The following is a 14,105-nucleotide window of genomic DNA, read 5'->3' as shown; positions in this document are numbered from 1 at the left end:
GAGTGATTGTATACTGTGAATGCATAGCACAGCTGCATGCATTTGCATGTGTGTGGCTCTGTGTAAGATTCTGCTATTGTATTCTTCTGCAGAAGCTGGAAATGCACCAGAAGAGGTCACCTGCTTCTCCGACAGCAGCACGAGCGAGGCACGCTCCCTCAGGTCCTTCCAGTCCGATTCCTGCGACGACAACTGTGAGAAACACGCATTGCAAGACCCAAAGTCCTTAACATATCCTCCAAACAACCTCTTTAATGTTTAACTATGGAAAAGTTTAGAAAATGGTTTTTAAGGTGGATTTTTTTTTAATGCATCATATTCTGTCATGTTTTAACCATTACTGTAATCATACATAAACATTTCCCAATCCCATATGATCCCAGAACAATCATTAGGCCAAGACTGCAATTTTTGAATAAACCACAGAGCAATTAGATAAGATACTGAATGAACGCTATGCGTTGATGTTTTCTCACTTCGTGTTAAGCCTGGTCTCTTTGCACTCATTAGCTGTTTGTATGAGTCTGCCTTGAAAAGCTTAATAGTGCTGGCAGTTGATTAAAAGAACTGTATACACTACCGGTCAAAAGTTTGGGATCAGTAAGACTTGTAATGTTTTTAAAGAAGTCTCTTATGCTCATCAAGGCTGCTTTTTTGGATCAAAAACCTTTTAATATAACCTTTTAAATTTATTTATGTGATGCAAAGCTTTTTGCATGTTCCCAAAAAATATAAAGCAGCACAACAGTTTCCGGCATTGATAATAAATAAGCATATTAGAATGATCTCCAAGGGATCATGTGACACTGAAGACTGGCGTAATGATGCTGAAAATTCAGCTTTGCATCACAGGAATAAATTAAAATTTCATGTATATTAAAATAGAATGAGCTTTTTGATCCCAAACGTTTGACCAGTAGTGTATATCACTTTCTGTGTATAAATAACCACTATAGAGATTAATAACTGATGGTTTTCAATGACTAACAGGAACAGTGTGAAGTTTATCATTTAGTCTGGTTTGATTCACTCATGCAAAAACAGCAGTAAACCACTTTCCAACAAAAAGCATCTGTTCATGAGACAGATCACAGGTTGTGCCATCCAATTTAAGATTCTTATGTTTCGTGAGGTTAGTATATCATTTTTATGATGTTTTTTAGCTCTAAAAACAGCAGTATCTCTCTTGTGATTGATGGACAGAAGTCCAGTTGTTTCTCATTAATTAAATATGACAGTGACGCATGTTAAGGGGTGAGTCTAGGGGAAATTGTAACCTCACCATTCTTCTGATTTCAAATCCAACATTTTGGAAGAATATAAAAGAAAAATAGTTTCTGTAGAGTAATGTGTTAATATTAAGACCGTTTGTTTCTCCATTTAATAACCCCTTTAATGGCATCTTATGCCTAAATTGCAAGTTCTTAGATTTTTTAAAAATTATTAACAATTACAGAACATTATTAAAAACCATGATTAAAAAACAAAAATTTAAGAGATCATAAAATATTAAATCCATAAACTAATAACAATAAAAACATTTAGCCGTTAAGATTTTCAAAATAAAAGCATAAATAATAATAATGAAAAATAAATAAAAAAATAGCACAAAAGAACAAGTCTTCTGGACTAGAGCCATATGATAGTTTTGAGTGCTGGATAGAGTCCAATTAACTCCAATTTGAGTCACTTCCTGCTTTTATATACTAAAAAGATCTGATTAAAAACATGCAACAAAATCACAGTGAAATATACTGTACATAAACTCTCACGCACCAGCTGTATTATAATAACCTAATCTCCTAATTAAGATTACTTACATTGTCTGATCTTTCCAAAAGGAAATCATGAGGATTAGTAATAACCCTACACTGCTTTAACAAAGTGTCAGCCGAAATAGGTCAGAGCAGTAATTGCAATCCATCTGCCTTTGATATGCTCTCCAAACGCCATTGCTATCTTGACTCAGTAGTGTAGTATCACTTCGGCTGTACAAAAGAGATGCCAGACCGACACATCAGAAGTCCACTTGCTTCTGTTTAGCAGATTTCATAATGCTGGAAGGATTACAGATGGGTCATAGTGATTTATATAACTGCTTGAGTAAGGTTTTCATTGAGTGTTTGATGTTTGTTTGAAGTGTTTGATCATTGATTCAATTGTTGCCTGACATTTTACTGTTGGTTATGCCCTAGCCTCCATAGTGACGGTCATACGACAGGTGAACAATGCAGTGGACACCATTGAAAATGAAGGTATGAGGCAATTTCTATTACATCACTCGTTAAATGCACAACAAAATCAAAATTAGAATTGTGCAGCTTTTACTAATAGTAAAAGCATAGTGTACTGCTAAATGTAAGAATAAACTATGAACTTTCTCTTAGTAATTTTGCCCAGTATTTTCCTTTCTTTCTTTCTTTCTTTCTTTCTTTCTTTCTTTCTTTCTTTCTTTCTTTCTTTCTTTCTTTCTTTCTTTCTTTCTTTCTTTCTTTCTTTCTTTTCTGCATTATCTATCCAAAATATTATTTTTTCTTTCTTTCTTTCTTTCTTTCTTTCTTTCTTTTCTGCATTATCTATCTATCCAAAATATTATTTTTTCTTTCTTTCTTTCTTTCTTTCTCTCTTTTCTGCATTATCTCTCTATCATCCATCCATCTTTCTTTTTCTTTCTTTCCTTCTTTTCTGCATTATCTCTCTATCATCCATCCATCTTTCTTTCTTTCTTTCTTTCTTTGTTTTCTTTCTTTCCTGCACTCTCTATCTATCTATCTATCTATCTATCTATCTATCTATCTATCTATCTATCTATCTATCTATCTATCTATCTATCTATCTATCTATCTATCTATCTATCTATCTATCTATCTGTCTGTCTATCTATCCATCACAAATATTATTCAAATTTCTGCATTACTTCTTTCTATCTGTTTGTTTGTTTGTTTCTTATTTATTTATTTATTTATTTATTTTTAATAAACATTATTCTTTATTTTCTGCATTATTATTATCATTATTAACACATCTGTGGGTCTGTCTCTCTTTTATTATTTTTAAATGTTGAAATTATTATCAACTTTAATTGTTCATTCATGTTACTGGTGTTGACGAATGTCAACAAATGAAACCTTATTGTTAACTGTTTCCAAATATTCTTATTCTTAGTTTTATTTTATTTTTATAAAAAAAAAAAAAAAAAAAAAAAAAAAAGTATAATAATTTTAGAAATATTGTCATGTCTAGTGTATTATTTAGAAATATTGTAGGCATAAATGCAAAATAAACCCAATAAGTCATCAGGACAACGATGCAAAGCAGAACTTCCTGCTTATTAGATAGCTTCTAGGTAAATGAATAAATAAATGGATGTGAAATATTGATTTGGGGTGAAAGTGTTTTATTGTGTCAGAAGAAAGAAAGGTATAGATCGAGACATCCGGCACTGCAAGGAAATCGGTTGCCTGGATACAACAGTCAATTACACCATTTAGCATCATTATAGAAGAAAAACTGACCATAGGATGCTGCAACTGACAGAATGAAATATAGAGCTGTAGAGTCAGGTAGAGTGCCATTTAGTAATATTTTATAGTGTTATTCAGTTTAAATGTTAGAGGAAACATGAAAAGATGAAGGTGAAATCCCAGAGCGAAGGAACTGAAGTGTCCATTCATGCAGGAGTTCAGTCCACGCTGGACAAAGTAGGATTAGAGTCCTTAATTAAACTGCACAACTCTAGACATGAATAAAACCAGGGTTTAGATTTGCTCTTTAATCAATCACATAATCCAGTTGCATTGAAAACCTGAACTATTTAAGTAGCGTTTAGTTAGTGAAGAACAGCATCCCTGTCCGTGGCTTAGCTGCAGTGACCTGTTTTTGAGGCGCACCAGAGCCAGTCTCTAATTAAACCTGCTCTAGACCAAAGCTGTTTCCAATCAGTGCGAAAACAAGCTGTTTGCTTGAAAGTCTCACACGCTATGGTAATTCCTGCTGTCTGAGGAGTTCCGGCTCCACCTTCTTTCTCAGAGGTCTGGATGAAAGTGGACTGTTTTTGTTGGTTATGCTAAACAGCACAATGTGATTTATCCAAGTAGGACATGTTCCTGGATCAACAACTTTTTGGGGGTCTTGGACAAGCATTCTTAAACTTTAAAATGGGTAAACTTTCAGTTGTTGCCTTGAGAAAATATTTTTGTTGTTAATCATTTCATTTCACGATAATTTATGTATTATCTTATTCTTTACTATTGTATTAATTACTTTTTCTAAATAACTTTCTTGTAACCTAATGTACTAAGGTTGATTTAAGTTATAATTTGTATGTGTATATTTAATACAATTTATATCTTACAAATATATTAGAAATATTTGAATAATAAATTTAAATATTTATTAATTTTAAATATAACTTTATAATTATATCATATTATAGAAATATAAATTAGCTAATATTTTTATTAAGTTAATTTGAATTTATATTGAATACAGTTTATATCTTACAAATATATTTCAAAATAGTATTTGAATAATAAATGTAAATATTGATTAATTTCAAATATAAAAAACGTTATAACTATATTATAAATATTATATAAATATAATAAATGTAAATATATTTTATATTAATTAAATATCAATTAGCTAATATTTTTCTTATAAATTAAATTGAGAAAAATACATTTTATTTAATTTATGAATTGTCTCTAAATATACTGTTTATTCTATTTATTGCTATTATATTCATTACAATTTCTAAATAACTGGTGTATCTTAATGTAGTCAGGTTGATTTGATTTAAGTTATATAAAAAATATATAATCTGAATGTGTTTTTTAAATGTATAAATGTAATAAAAAATTATATTTTACTACTAGGAATATTTTAAATCTTATTTTGATATAATTAAAAAATATATTAATATTTTTTAAATAATCAAATAGTAATTATTTATTTTTAATGAAATGAAGCATTTTAATTCTAATTATTTTCTCTAATTAAAATGTTCACATTCTCAACTGTTACTTTGTTATATTTCAGTTGTTAAATATTTATTTATTTAATATTTATATAATAATATTTATTTAATAATATTTCCATTATTAATATTTCATTAAAACAATATAATTAATATAAACAACGTATGTATTTTAAATCCATACACTTAATACATTTTATCCTCCAAATGCATTTTAAGATTAATCTTAAATATATTAAAATATACTTTTATTATTAATTAAATATGAATTAGTTATTTTTTTTAATTCTAATTAACATTTTTTATTTACCTAATTACTATTAAATGCTTATACGTTATGTACTGCTAAAATCTGATGAAACATGTTTATAAAAACAAGGATGTTGATTAGGTCACATAAAACAAGCTAAACATAAGCATAAGTGATATATGATGTGTTTTCAATTCAATTCAATTCAATTCAAGTTTATTTGTATAGCGCTTTTTACAAAACAAATCGTTACAAAGCAACTTTACAGAAAATTATGTTTCTACAATATTTAGTAGTAGCTAGTAGTTTGTGCACATTTGACAGGATTTTAGAAAAACTAAAAAATTATAATAATACAAGACGTAGTCAGCTAGACGATGAACTATCAATATTATTAAGTTATTATATGATTAAGTCACACAATTAGGAATAATTGTTAGTTCTGTTTGTTCATTCAGGGTTAGCATCATCTGGGGTCCTCTGAGGGTCAGCATCATCTCTTCTCAGGTGTTCTGGATCCAGACTGGAGCTTGTGTAAATCCTAGTTACCACGGGATGTGAATCCCGTGGCAAAACATAGAAACAAAATACAGACATCATTAGCATAGCTGCTGATCCAACAAAGTAAAATTAGTTTAACCCAAGGTAATGAATAAAAAATAAAAATGCACCTTTGATCAGATGCAACTACACTCACAATTAAAAAGATACATTATTCGAATGCTTGGCGAAAGAGATGTGTTTTTAATCTAGATTTAAACAAAGAGAGTGTGTCTGAACCCCGAACATTATCAGGAAGGCTATTCCAGAGTTTGGGAGCCAAATGTGAGAAGGCTCTACCTCCTTTAGTGGACTTTGCTATCCTAGGAACTACCAAAAGTCCAGCGTTTTGTGACCTTAGGGTGCGTGATGGGTTGTAACGTGGTAGAAGGCTAGTTAGGTACGCTGGAGCTAAACCATTTAGGGCCTTATAGGTAAGTAATGATAATTTGTAACTGATGCGGAACTTAATAGGTAGCCAGTGCAGAGACTGTAAAATTGGGGTAATATGATCATATTTTCTTGACCTCGTAAGGACTCTAGCTGCTGCATTTTGGACGACCTGTAGCTTGTTTATTGAAGAAGCAGGACAACCACCTAGAAGTGCATTACAATAGTCCAGTCTAGAGGTCATGAATGCATGAACTAGCTTTTCTGCATCAGAAACAGATAACATGTTTCGTAGCTTGGCAATGTTTCTAAGATGGAAGAATGCAATTTTTGTAACATTGGAAATATGATTTTCAAAAGACAAATTGCTGTCTAATATAACACCCAGATTTCTGACTGTAGAGGAAGTAACAGTACATCCGTCTAGTTGCAGATTGTAATCTACAAGATTCTGTGTAGTGTTTTTTGGTCCAATAATTAATATCTCCGTCTTATCCGAATTTAATTGGAGAAAATTCTTTGTCATCCAATCTTTTACATTTTTAACACACTCTGTTAGCTTAGATAATTGGGAAGTTTCATCTGGTCTCGTTGATATATATAGCTGAGTATCATCAGCATAACAGTGGAAGCTAATTCCGTATTTTCTAATAATATTACCAAGGGGCAACATGTATATTGAAAATAGAAGGGGACCTAGGACGGATCCTTGTGGCACTCCATATTTTACTGATGATAAATGAGATGACTCCCCATTTAAGTAAACAAAATGGTAGCGATCGGACAGGTAGGATCTAAACCATCTTAGAGCCTGCCCTTGAATACCTGTATAGTTTTGTAATCGATCTATGAGTATGTCATGATCTATGGTGTCGAACGCAGCACTAAGATCAAGTAAGACTAGAAATGAGATGCAGCCTTGGTCTGACGCAAGGAGCAGGTCATTTGTAATTTTAACAAGTGCAGTTTCTGTGCTATGGTGGGGCCTAAAACCTGACTGAAATTCTTCATACAGATCATTTTTATGTAGGAAGGTGCTCAATTGAGCAGACACAACTTTTTCTAAAATTTTAGACATAAATGGAAGATTTGAAATAGGCCTATAATTTGCCAGTACACTAGGATCTAGTTTTGGTTTCTTAATAAGAGGCTTGATAACCGCCAGCTTGAATGGTTTTGGGACGTGTCCTAAAGATAACGACGAGTTAATGATATTGAGAAGCGGTTCTTCGCCTACAGGTAACAGCTCTTTCAGTAATTTAGTGGGTACAGGATCTAATAAACATGTTGTTGGTTTAGATACAGTGATAAGTTTATTTAGCTCCTCCTGTCCTATGGTTGTAAAGCACTGCAGTTTATGTTTGGGTGCGATGGATGAAACTGAAGTGTTAGATGCTGTAGAATCTACATTCGCTATTGTATTTCTAATGTTATCTATTTTATCAGTGAAGAAATTCATAAAGTCATTACTATTTAACGTTGGTGGAATATTTGAATCAGGTGGCGTTTGGTAATTTGTTAACTTAGCCACTGTGCTAAATAAAAACCTTGGATTGTTTTGGTTATTTTCAATGAGTTTGTGTATATGCTCTGCCCTAGCAGTTTTTAGAGCCTGTCTATAGCTGGACATACTGTTTTTCCATGCAATTCTAAAAACTTCTAAGTTAGTTTTTCTCCATTTGCGTTCAAGACTACGAGTTACTTTCTTGAGAGAGTGAGTATTACTGTTATACCATGGTACAGTACGTTTTTCTCTAACTTTTTTCAATTTGATTGGGGCAACAGCTTCTAATGTATTAGAGAAAATAGTGCCCATGTTGTCAGTAATTTTGTCTAATTCATGTGTATTTTTGGGTACAAATAGCAGTTGAGATAGATCAGGCAGGTTATTTGCGAATCTGTCTTTGGTGGCTGGAACAATAGTTCTGCCCAGACGGTATCGCTGCGACATATAGTTAATATCAGTTATACGCAGCATGCACGATACGAGGAAATGGTCTGTAATATCATCACTTTGAGGTACAATATCTATAGCAGTAAGATCGATGCCATGCGATATAATTAAATCTAGTGTATGATTAAAACGATGAGTGGGCCCGGTGACATTTTGCTTGACTCCAAAGGAGTTTATTAGGTCAGTAAACGCAAGTCCTAATGTATCATTTGTATTATCAACGTGAATATTAAAATCTCCCATGATTAGCGCCTTATCAACTGTAACTAGAAGGTCTGAGAGGAAATCTGCAAATTCTTTTAGGAATTCTGTATACGGCCCTGGTGGTCTATACACAGTAGCCAGAGCAAGAGATACATTAGATTTCTTTTGCATGTCTGACAGAGTAACATTTAGCATTAGTATTTCAAAAGAGTTAAACCTGTATCCTGTTTTCTGGGTAACATTGAGAATATCACTATATATTGTTGCAACACCCCCGCCACGACCAGTCTGACGGGGCTCATGTTTATAACAGTAGTTTGGTGGAGTAGACTCATTTAGAGTAGACTCCTCTTCTCCTAACAGTTGCAGGTCTGGGCGATGTGCAGCCTCACAGTACCACCTGTGAGTCCTCTTTATGTTTGGTTTATTGTCCCATTTTACTTTAATTTCTGTTCCTCTTTTTCACTTGGTCAGACATATTTCTAAACCTTTACATGCATCGCATATTAAAACATTCCATCTTTAATATTTCATCAAGCATGAACAGGTTGATTGTTCTGACTGTTTTGTTTTTGATTTGGCTCTTGATTATTTGTTTCCATCTCATAACTCATTAAAACGCTCCCCCTGAAATATTTTCCATTTTATGTCTCTACACAGCAAGCCCACACCTCCACTGTGAGGATGAGATATGCATGGAATTCATCAAAGAGTATTTTTTGAATTGTAAGACTTTATATCTTCATTAACTCTACTAAACTAGAGATCTTGTCTATTTCAATATCCAGGTCCCATGACAGTTGTTTTTTCTACTCGAAAAAAAATTCAAGAAAGCAATTCACAGAAAGTGAAGTTTGAAATAAGTGTGTATAATAACTGAATAAATAAGCTTTCCATTAAAGTAAGTTTTATCAGGATAATACAATATTTTACAATATTAGGCCAAGATACAACTACATGTATTTGAAAATCTGGAATATGAGGGTGCAAAAAATAATAATAATATTGAGAAAATCACCTTTAAAGTTGTCCATATGAAGTTCTTGTTTGTCACTAAACAGAAATTAAGTTTGGATATATTTACGGTAGAAAATTTACAAAATATCTTCATGGAACATGATCTTTGCTTAATATCCTAATTTTTTTTGGGTATTAAAGAAAAATCTATAATTTTGACCCATAATAATGTATAATAATAATAATGTCTATTGCTACAAATATACTTTGCTACTTATGATAGATTTTGTGGTCCTGGATCACAAATAATAATAATAATAATAATAATAATAATAAATAAAAATAGCTAATAATAATAAATAAATAAATAAAAATAGCTAATAATAATAATAATACAATAATAATAGTTAAATAAAATTCAATAAAGATATAGTATTAAAAAAACAACAACAACACATGTACAAGTTAAGCAGAAAAAACTTTTCAACATTGATGTTTCTTGAGCACTAAATCTGCATATTAGAATGATTTCTGAAGGGTAATGTGATGCTGAAGACTAATAATAATAAATATATAAAGTCATACATAAACTCTTTTACACATGACATATATAAATAAATCCGCATGTAATGAAAGTTGCATATGCTCAGGCACTTTTTTGATACTCCGCATGTATTTTCCAGCCTATCAATGGCAAACCTCGGAGTGGTTTGACACGTGTCTTCCAGGACTGGAATCACCACCTCGAGACCAGACCCCTACACCACCTCCTCCACCCCTTCCTGCTCCTCCACCTCCCCTGACCCCTACACGGCTGGGCGGCAGCGTGCGGTTGGATGGCAGCACTCTATCGCTGCAGACTGGCTACCCATTACGACGATACCAGGGCCAGAGAGATTTCCACACGTCCCTAACGCTGGACGACAACAGCTCGCCTGTATATGAAGAATACCGTCACCCGGATCACTACGACAACGCCTCTACTGTTCACCCGCTGGATTTTAGTGAGGGCCAATCCAGACCCGACTATCATCACTCCAGCCAGTACCTGCTCTCTCACCCCCCTCTACTGGCCTGGGAGGAGCGCCCGCGTGTCTGGGAGGACACACACCCCTTCGGCAGCCAGCAGGAGATCGACAGACTAGGCAGGATTTCACTTCGGGCCCAACGCCTGCGTAGTCAGAGCCCAAAGACTTCTTTGTCTGGCATGAGAGAGTATTACTGACCGTTATCTGGACGAAGAGTCCTTAATTAAACTGAAAGCTTGTGATCATGCAACTAAGGACTGGACCTGAACATGTGTGCTGATCTGTCAGGAATGGAAAAGTCTAGACTGTCACAGCGTCAATCATACTGTACACTAGCGATAATTCTTCACGTACTTCATTTAAAGGAATAGCTCACCCAAAAATGAGAACTCTGTCATCATTTACTCACTCTCTTGTCATTTCAACGCATACAACTTTCTGGTGTATAACACAAAAGAAGATATTTTTATCTTATTTTGAACTTTTTTCTCTCTATACAATGAGTAAATGAGGTCCGAAACGATTGGATAGGAGGTCTTTATTTGACTTTATTTGGAATAATGACATTGCACAAATATCTTCTTTTGTTTTTTACTGATATATATAGGTTTGGAACCATGTAAAGGTGAGAACATTTTTGTTTTTGGGTGAACTATCCTTTAACTAGATGTGTGTGAGATCATTAACTCATACTTTTCCATGATCGCATCTGAAAAACATGGTGATGGGGGTTTGTGTGCCAGGTATGCTACTGTGTTAACTGAGAAATGACATATTTTATTGATGGAATCCATATACAGCAGTGGTTCTCAACCGGGAGGCCTCAGAAAAGGGGGACTCAAGATGATTTCAAAAGATTTAAAACCAAGATAATGTTCTTTTAACCCACCTCAACATCTTTTTAATTGAAAAAAAAAAAAACTGGATTCCTGCAGTCTTGGAAAACTATTTTAAAAGGATTATTTCAAGACTTGGAAAACTAAATTAATGGAAATTAGTGAATGCTTAAAATGCCAAGAAATAATTCTTTTTATCAGGTAGACATTGAGTAAAAACATTTTAAAAAACTGGATATAAAGTCTTAGTTTTAGTAAAACGTCTTGGGGGCTTTGAATATTGCTGTAGACAATGGGCGACCTTGGAGTCAAAAACGTTAAGTACTACTGATATTTATGAGTAAAGAGGCCCAAATCTTCCAAGTATGTGTTTGGGCAGCCAGTGTTTTACTATGACAATAGTCTTGAAGGACAGAGGAAACCTGTTTCATTCCATGGACTATATAGAAGCTGTGGAGAAAAACAAGTTCATGTAATTACATTTTTGTCAAAGCTTCAAGCTTTGTAATGTATGCGTACTCAAAATGATTCCAGGAATGAAAGCACACAGGTGCGTTTTACATAAATGAAGAGCTGTTTATGTAGAGCTGTTTGTATACATGACAAGTACATATAGTATTTATCTCTCATTGCACATCTGGCATTTAAATGTTTTGCTGTTGTTTTTGTGACTTTGATTTAGTTTAGGAGGGAGCTTTTTTGACACTTCAGAAACATCTGTTAACTGTGTAGAATGTTATAGACTTGTAGTGTATATTGAAGAAAAAAGTTCTCATTAAGGTTGATTTGAGGTTGTGGCTACAAATGGGATTTGTTTTTCAGACTAAGCCTATTATATCTCGGTTTTCCTTCATCCCCTGTAGCAATTGCCCATATAATATATACAGTATACAAATCATACGGAAAATCTAAATCTGAAATTTTACTTGGATTATGACATGATTATTATTTAGTTTGTCCTTGATAAATATTTTAGAAAATTTTAATACCTCATTTAAGTGCTCATGCATAGACTATATGGAATTATAATTTGTATAATTTTTTATTTATTGTTTTTATAGCACCTTTGTAGAGTCCAGAGCCATTTTACAAGGCATGATAAGCTAATAGGAAAGAGCATGAAGAATGTTTTATTTAATTTTATATTTAGTTTGTTTCTGTAAACAAACCAGATAATTTTTTATTAAAGCAATAAATCGGATTATTTTAATGGTTTTCAGGATGACCCTGTGGGTCAGAGGTTTTGATGATCTGTGTTGTGCTCGTACATGTCAATATTGTCCATTTAATGTGTAGAAATCACCTTGTATGTATGAATAGAATGCATTGTCCAGTGTAAAATAAAAAAGAACTACAGCTACCAAAATATATCATCTTTACATCGATTTAACAAGGATTACGGAGTATATCTCAATAGTAAAGATGTTTCGGCACAAATGCACATCACATAATCTTTTCATGGCTATACAGTTAAGTCATATTTATGTCATTCTTCTAAGAGATAAGTTTCTGTTCTCTGAAAAACACACACACAGTTACTTTATGCAAATGTATGTGATTTGACAATTGATGAAAATTTCTACTCCTATTAAAATCCTCCTGATTGACACTTAATTGAACAGTTAGACTGACGTTATCACACATAATGAGCTAAACAAATCTTTGCAAGAGCCAATCTTCCCTGTGCACCACAGAAGGCCACAACAGTATAGTTGAAGATTACAGCGTTATACACAATGTTCCAGTTTTTTTTTTATTATATAGTAGTTACATCATTATTTGTGTTCCATCTTTTGTGAAAGAAGTGCACAAAAGGCCGCTCTTGTTAAACGCAAACAATTTAAGACACTCTAGAATTTCCAAATGCATTATTTGTGCGTTTAAAGAAGCAACTGTACAGGAGACAACACAATCCAGTTGCATGATCCAAAGCTTGTTTATGGGCAAGTTTCCAGGAATCCGGCTTATATGATCGAAACATAATGACACTTTTTATTTCTAGGCCTTCTCTCTTTGTTGTAGAGGGACTTCTCCAAGAATACAATGATTTCATCAGAGATGAGGTTTTGTAAACACTGTGTTTCTGTGCCTTTATGCTCTGGGTGCATCAGTGAGCATGACCACTTTTTCTTTTCAGGTTTGAAAGTGTGCTGTTCAAAACTGCAGTAAACTATCTTTAGTGCATTATCTTTTGTACATCACTTTGGCCGTAAGTCAGTTAGGTGGGAAGTTAGAAAAATGGGTTACATGACCAGCTGAACGTGCATTCACACTATAATACTTTCAACACACTATCATGGCAATTCTGAACTATTTTAAATGTAACCTTTGCTGCCAGAGAATAAAAAAATAAATGCAAAGTAAGTGCAACTTTTTTCCTTACAATTCTGACTTTGTTTTTTAAGATGCATCACACATAAACTCGCTATTCTGCATGGTGTTAACTAAGGATTCTGAATTATTCTTGTAGTTACCAGTTTATATCTTGCAATACTAACTTTTTTTGGTTTTGCCATTGAATTAACACATTTAAAAACAAACAAAAAAAGTAATTTTAACATTTTCTAACAGTTTTGAATTTTCATAATTGCAAGCGTCTATCTCACAATCTGACTTTTTAATTCAGAAATGCAATTCAGAGTTTATATCTTGTAATTCTTACATTTTTATTTTCAGAATTGCACAAGAAATTTAGTAATTATTAAATATAAACTCTGACTTGTGTAAAAAAAAAAAAAAAAAAAAGTCAGAATGGTGAGACAATAATATCTTGGGGTGGAAACAGTCTTCCATAATTCTACTGTTTTGGCAAATAACTGGCTATGAATTTATATACGACCTGCTGTTAGCTGTTGTTGTTGTTTTTTTTCTAAAATCATACATATCCATTTTAATCACATTGAACGAAATAATATGAAATAAGCTTATAAAATAGTCAAGTTTTATCATAAGATTGGGTTGGATACTT

At 32.9% G+C, this 14,105-nt stretch overlaps 1 protein-coding gene across 1 annotated transcript in view; it reads left to right on the top strand.

The window, feature by feature from the left end:
* Window positions 1-13,419, top strand: part of LOC127966674 (protocadherin Fat 3-like) — a 57,473-nt gene extending 44,054 nt beyond the window's left edge. Inside the window, exons 27-31 of the mRNA XM_052567835.1 lie at window positions 93-194; window positions 2,196-2,255; window positions 8,680-8,718; window positions 8,977-9,042; window positions 9,957-13,419. Of these exons, the coding sequence (XP_052423795.1) occupies window positions 93-194; window positions 2,196-2,255; window positions 8,680-8,718; window positions 8,977-9,042; window positions 9,957-10,498 (809 nt within the window). The 3' untranslated portion in view covers window positions 10,499-13,419. The remainder of the gene's footprint in view (window positions 1-92; window positions 195-2,195; window positions 2,256-8,679; window positions 8,719-8,976; window positions 9,043-9,956) is intronic.
* Window positions 13,420-14,105: the final 686 nt, after the last annotated feature.

The sequence above is a fragment of the Carassius gibelio genome, chromosome B10 (genome assembly GCF_023724105.1).
Source record: "Carassius gibelio isolate Cgi1373 ecotype wild population from Czech Republic chromosome B10, carGib1.2-hapl.c, whole genome shotgun sequence".
NCBI lineage: Eukaryota > Metazoa > Chordata > Actinopteri > Cypriniformes > Cyprinidae > Carassius > Carassius gibelio.
The sequence above is the reverse complement of the archived record's forward strand: the minus strand, read 5'-3'. Positions and strand labels throughout refer to the sequence as shown.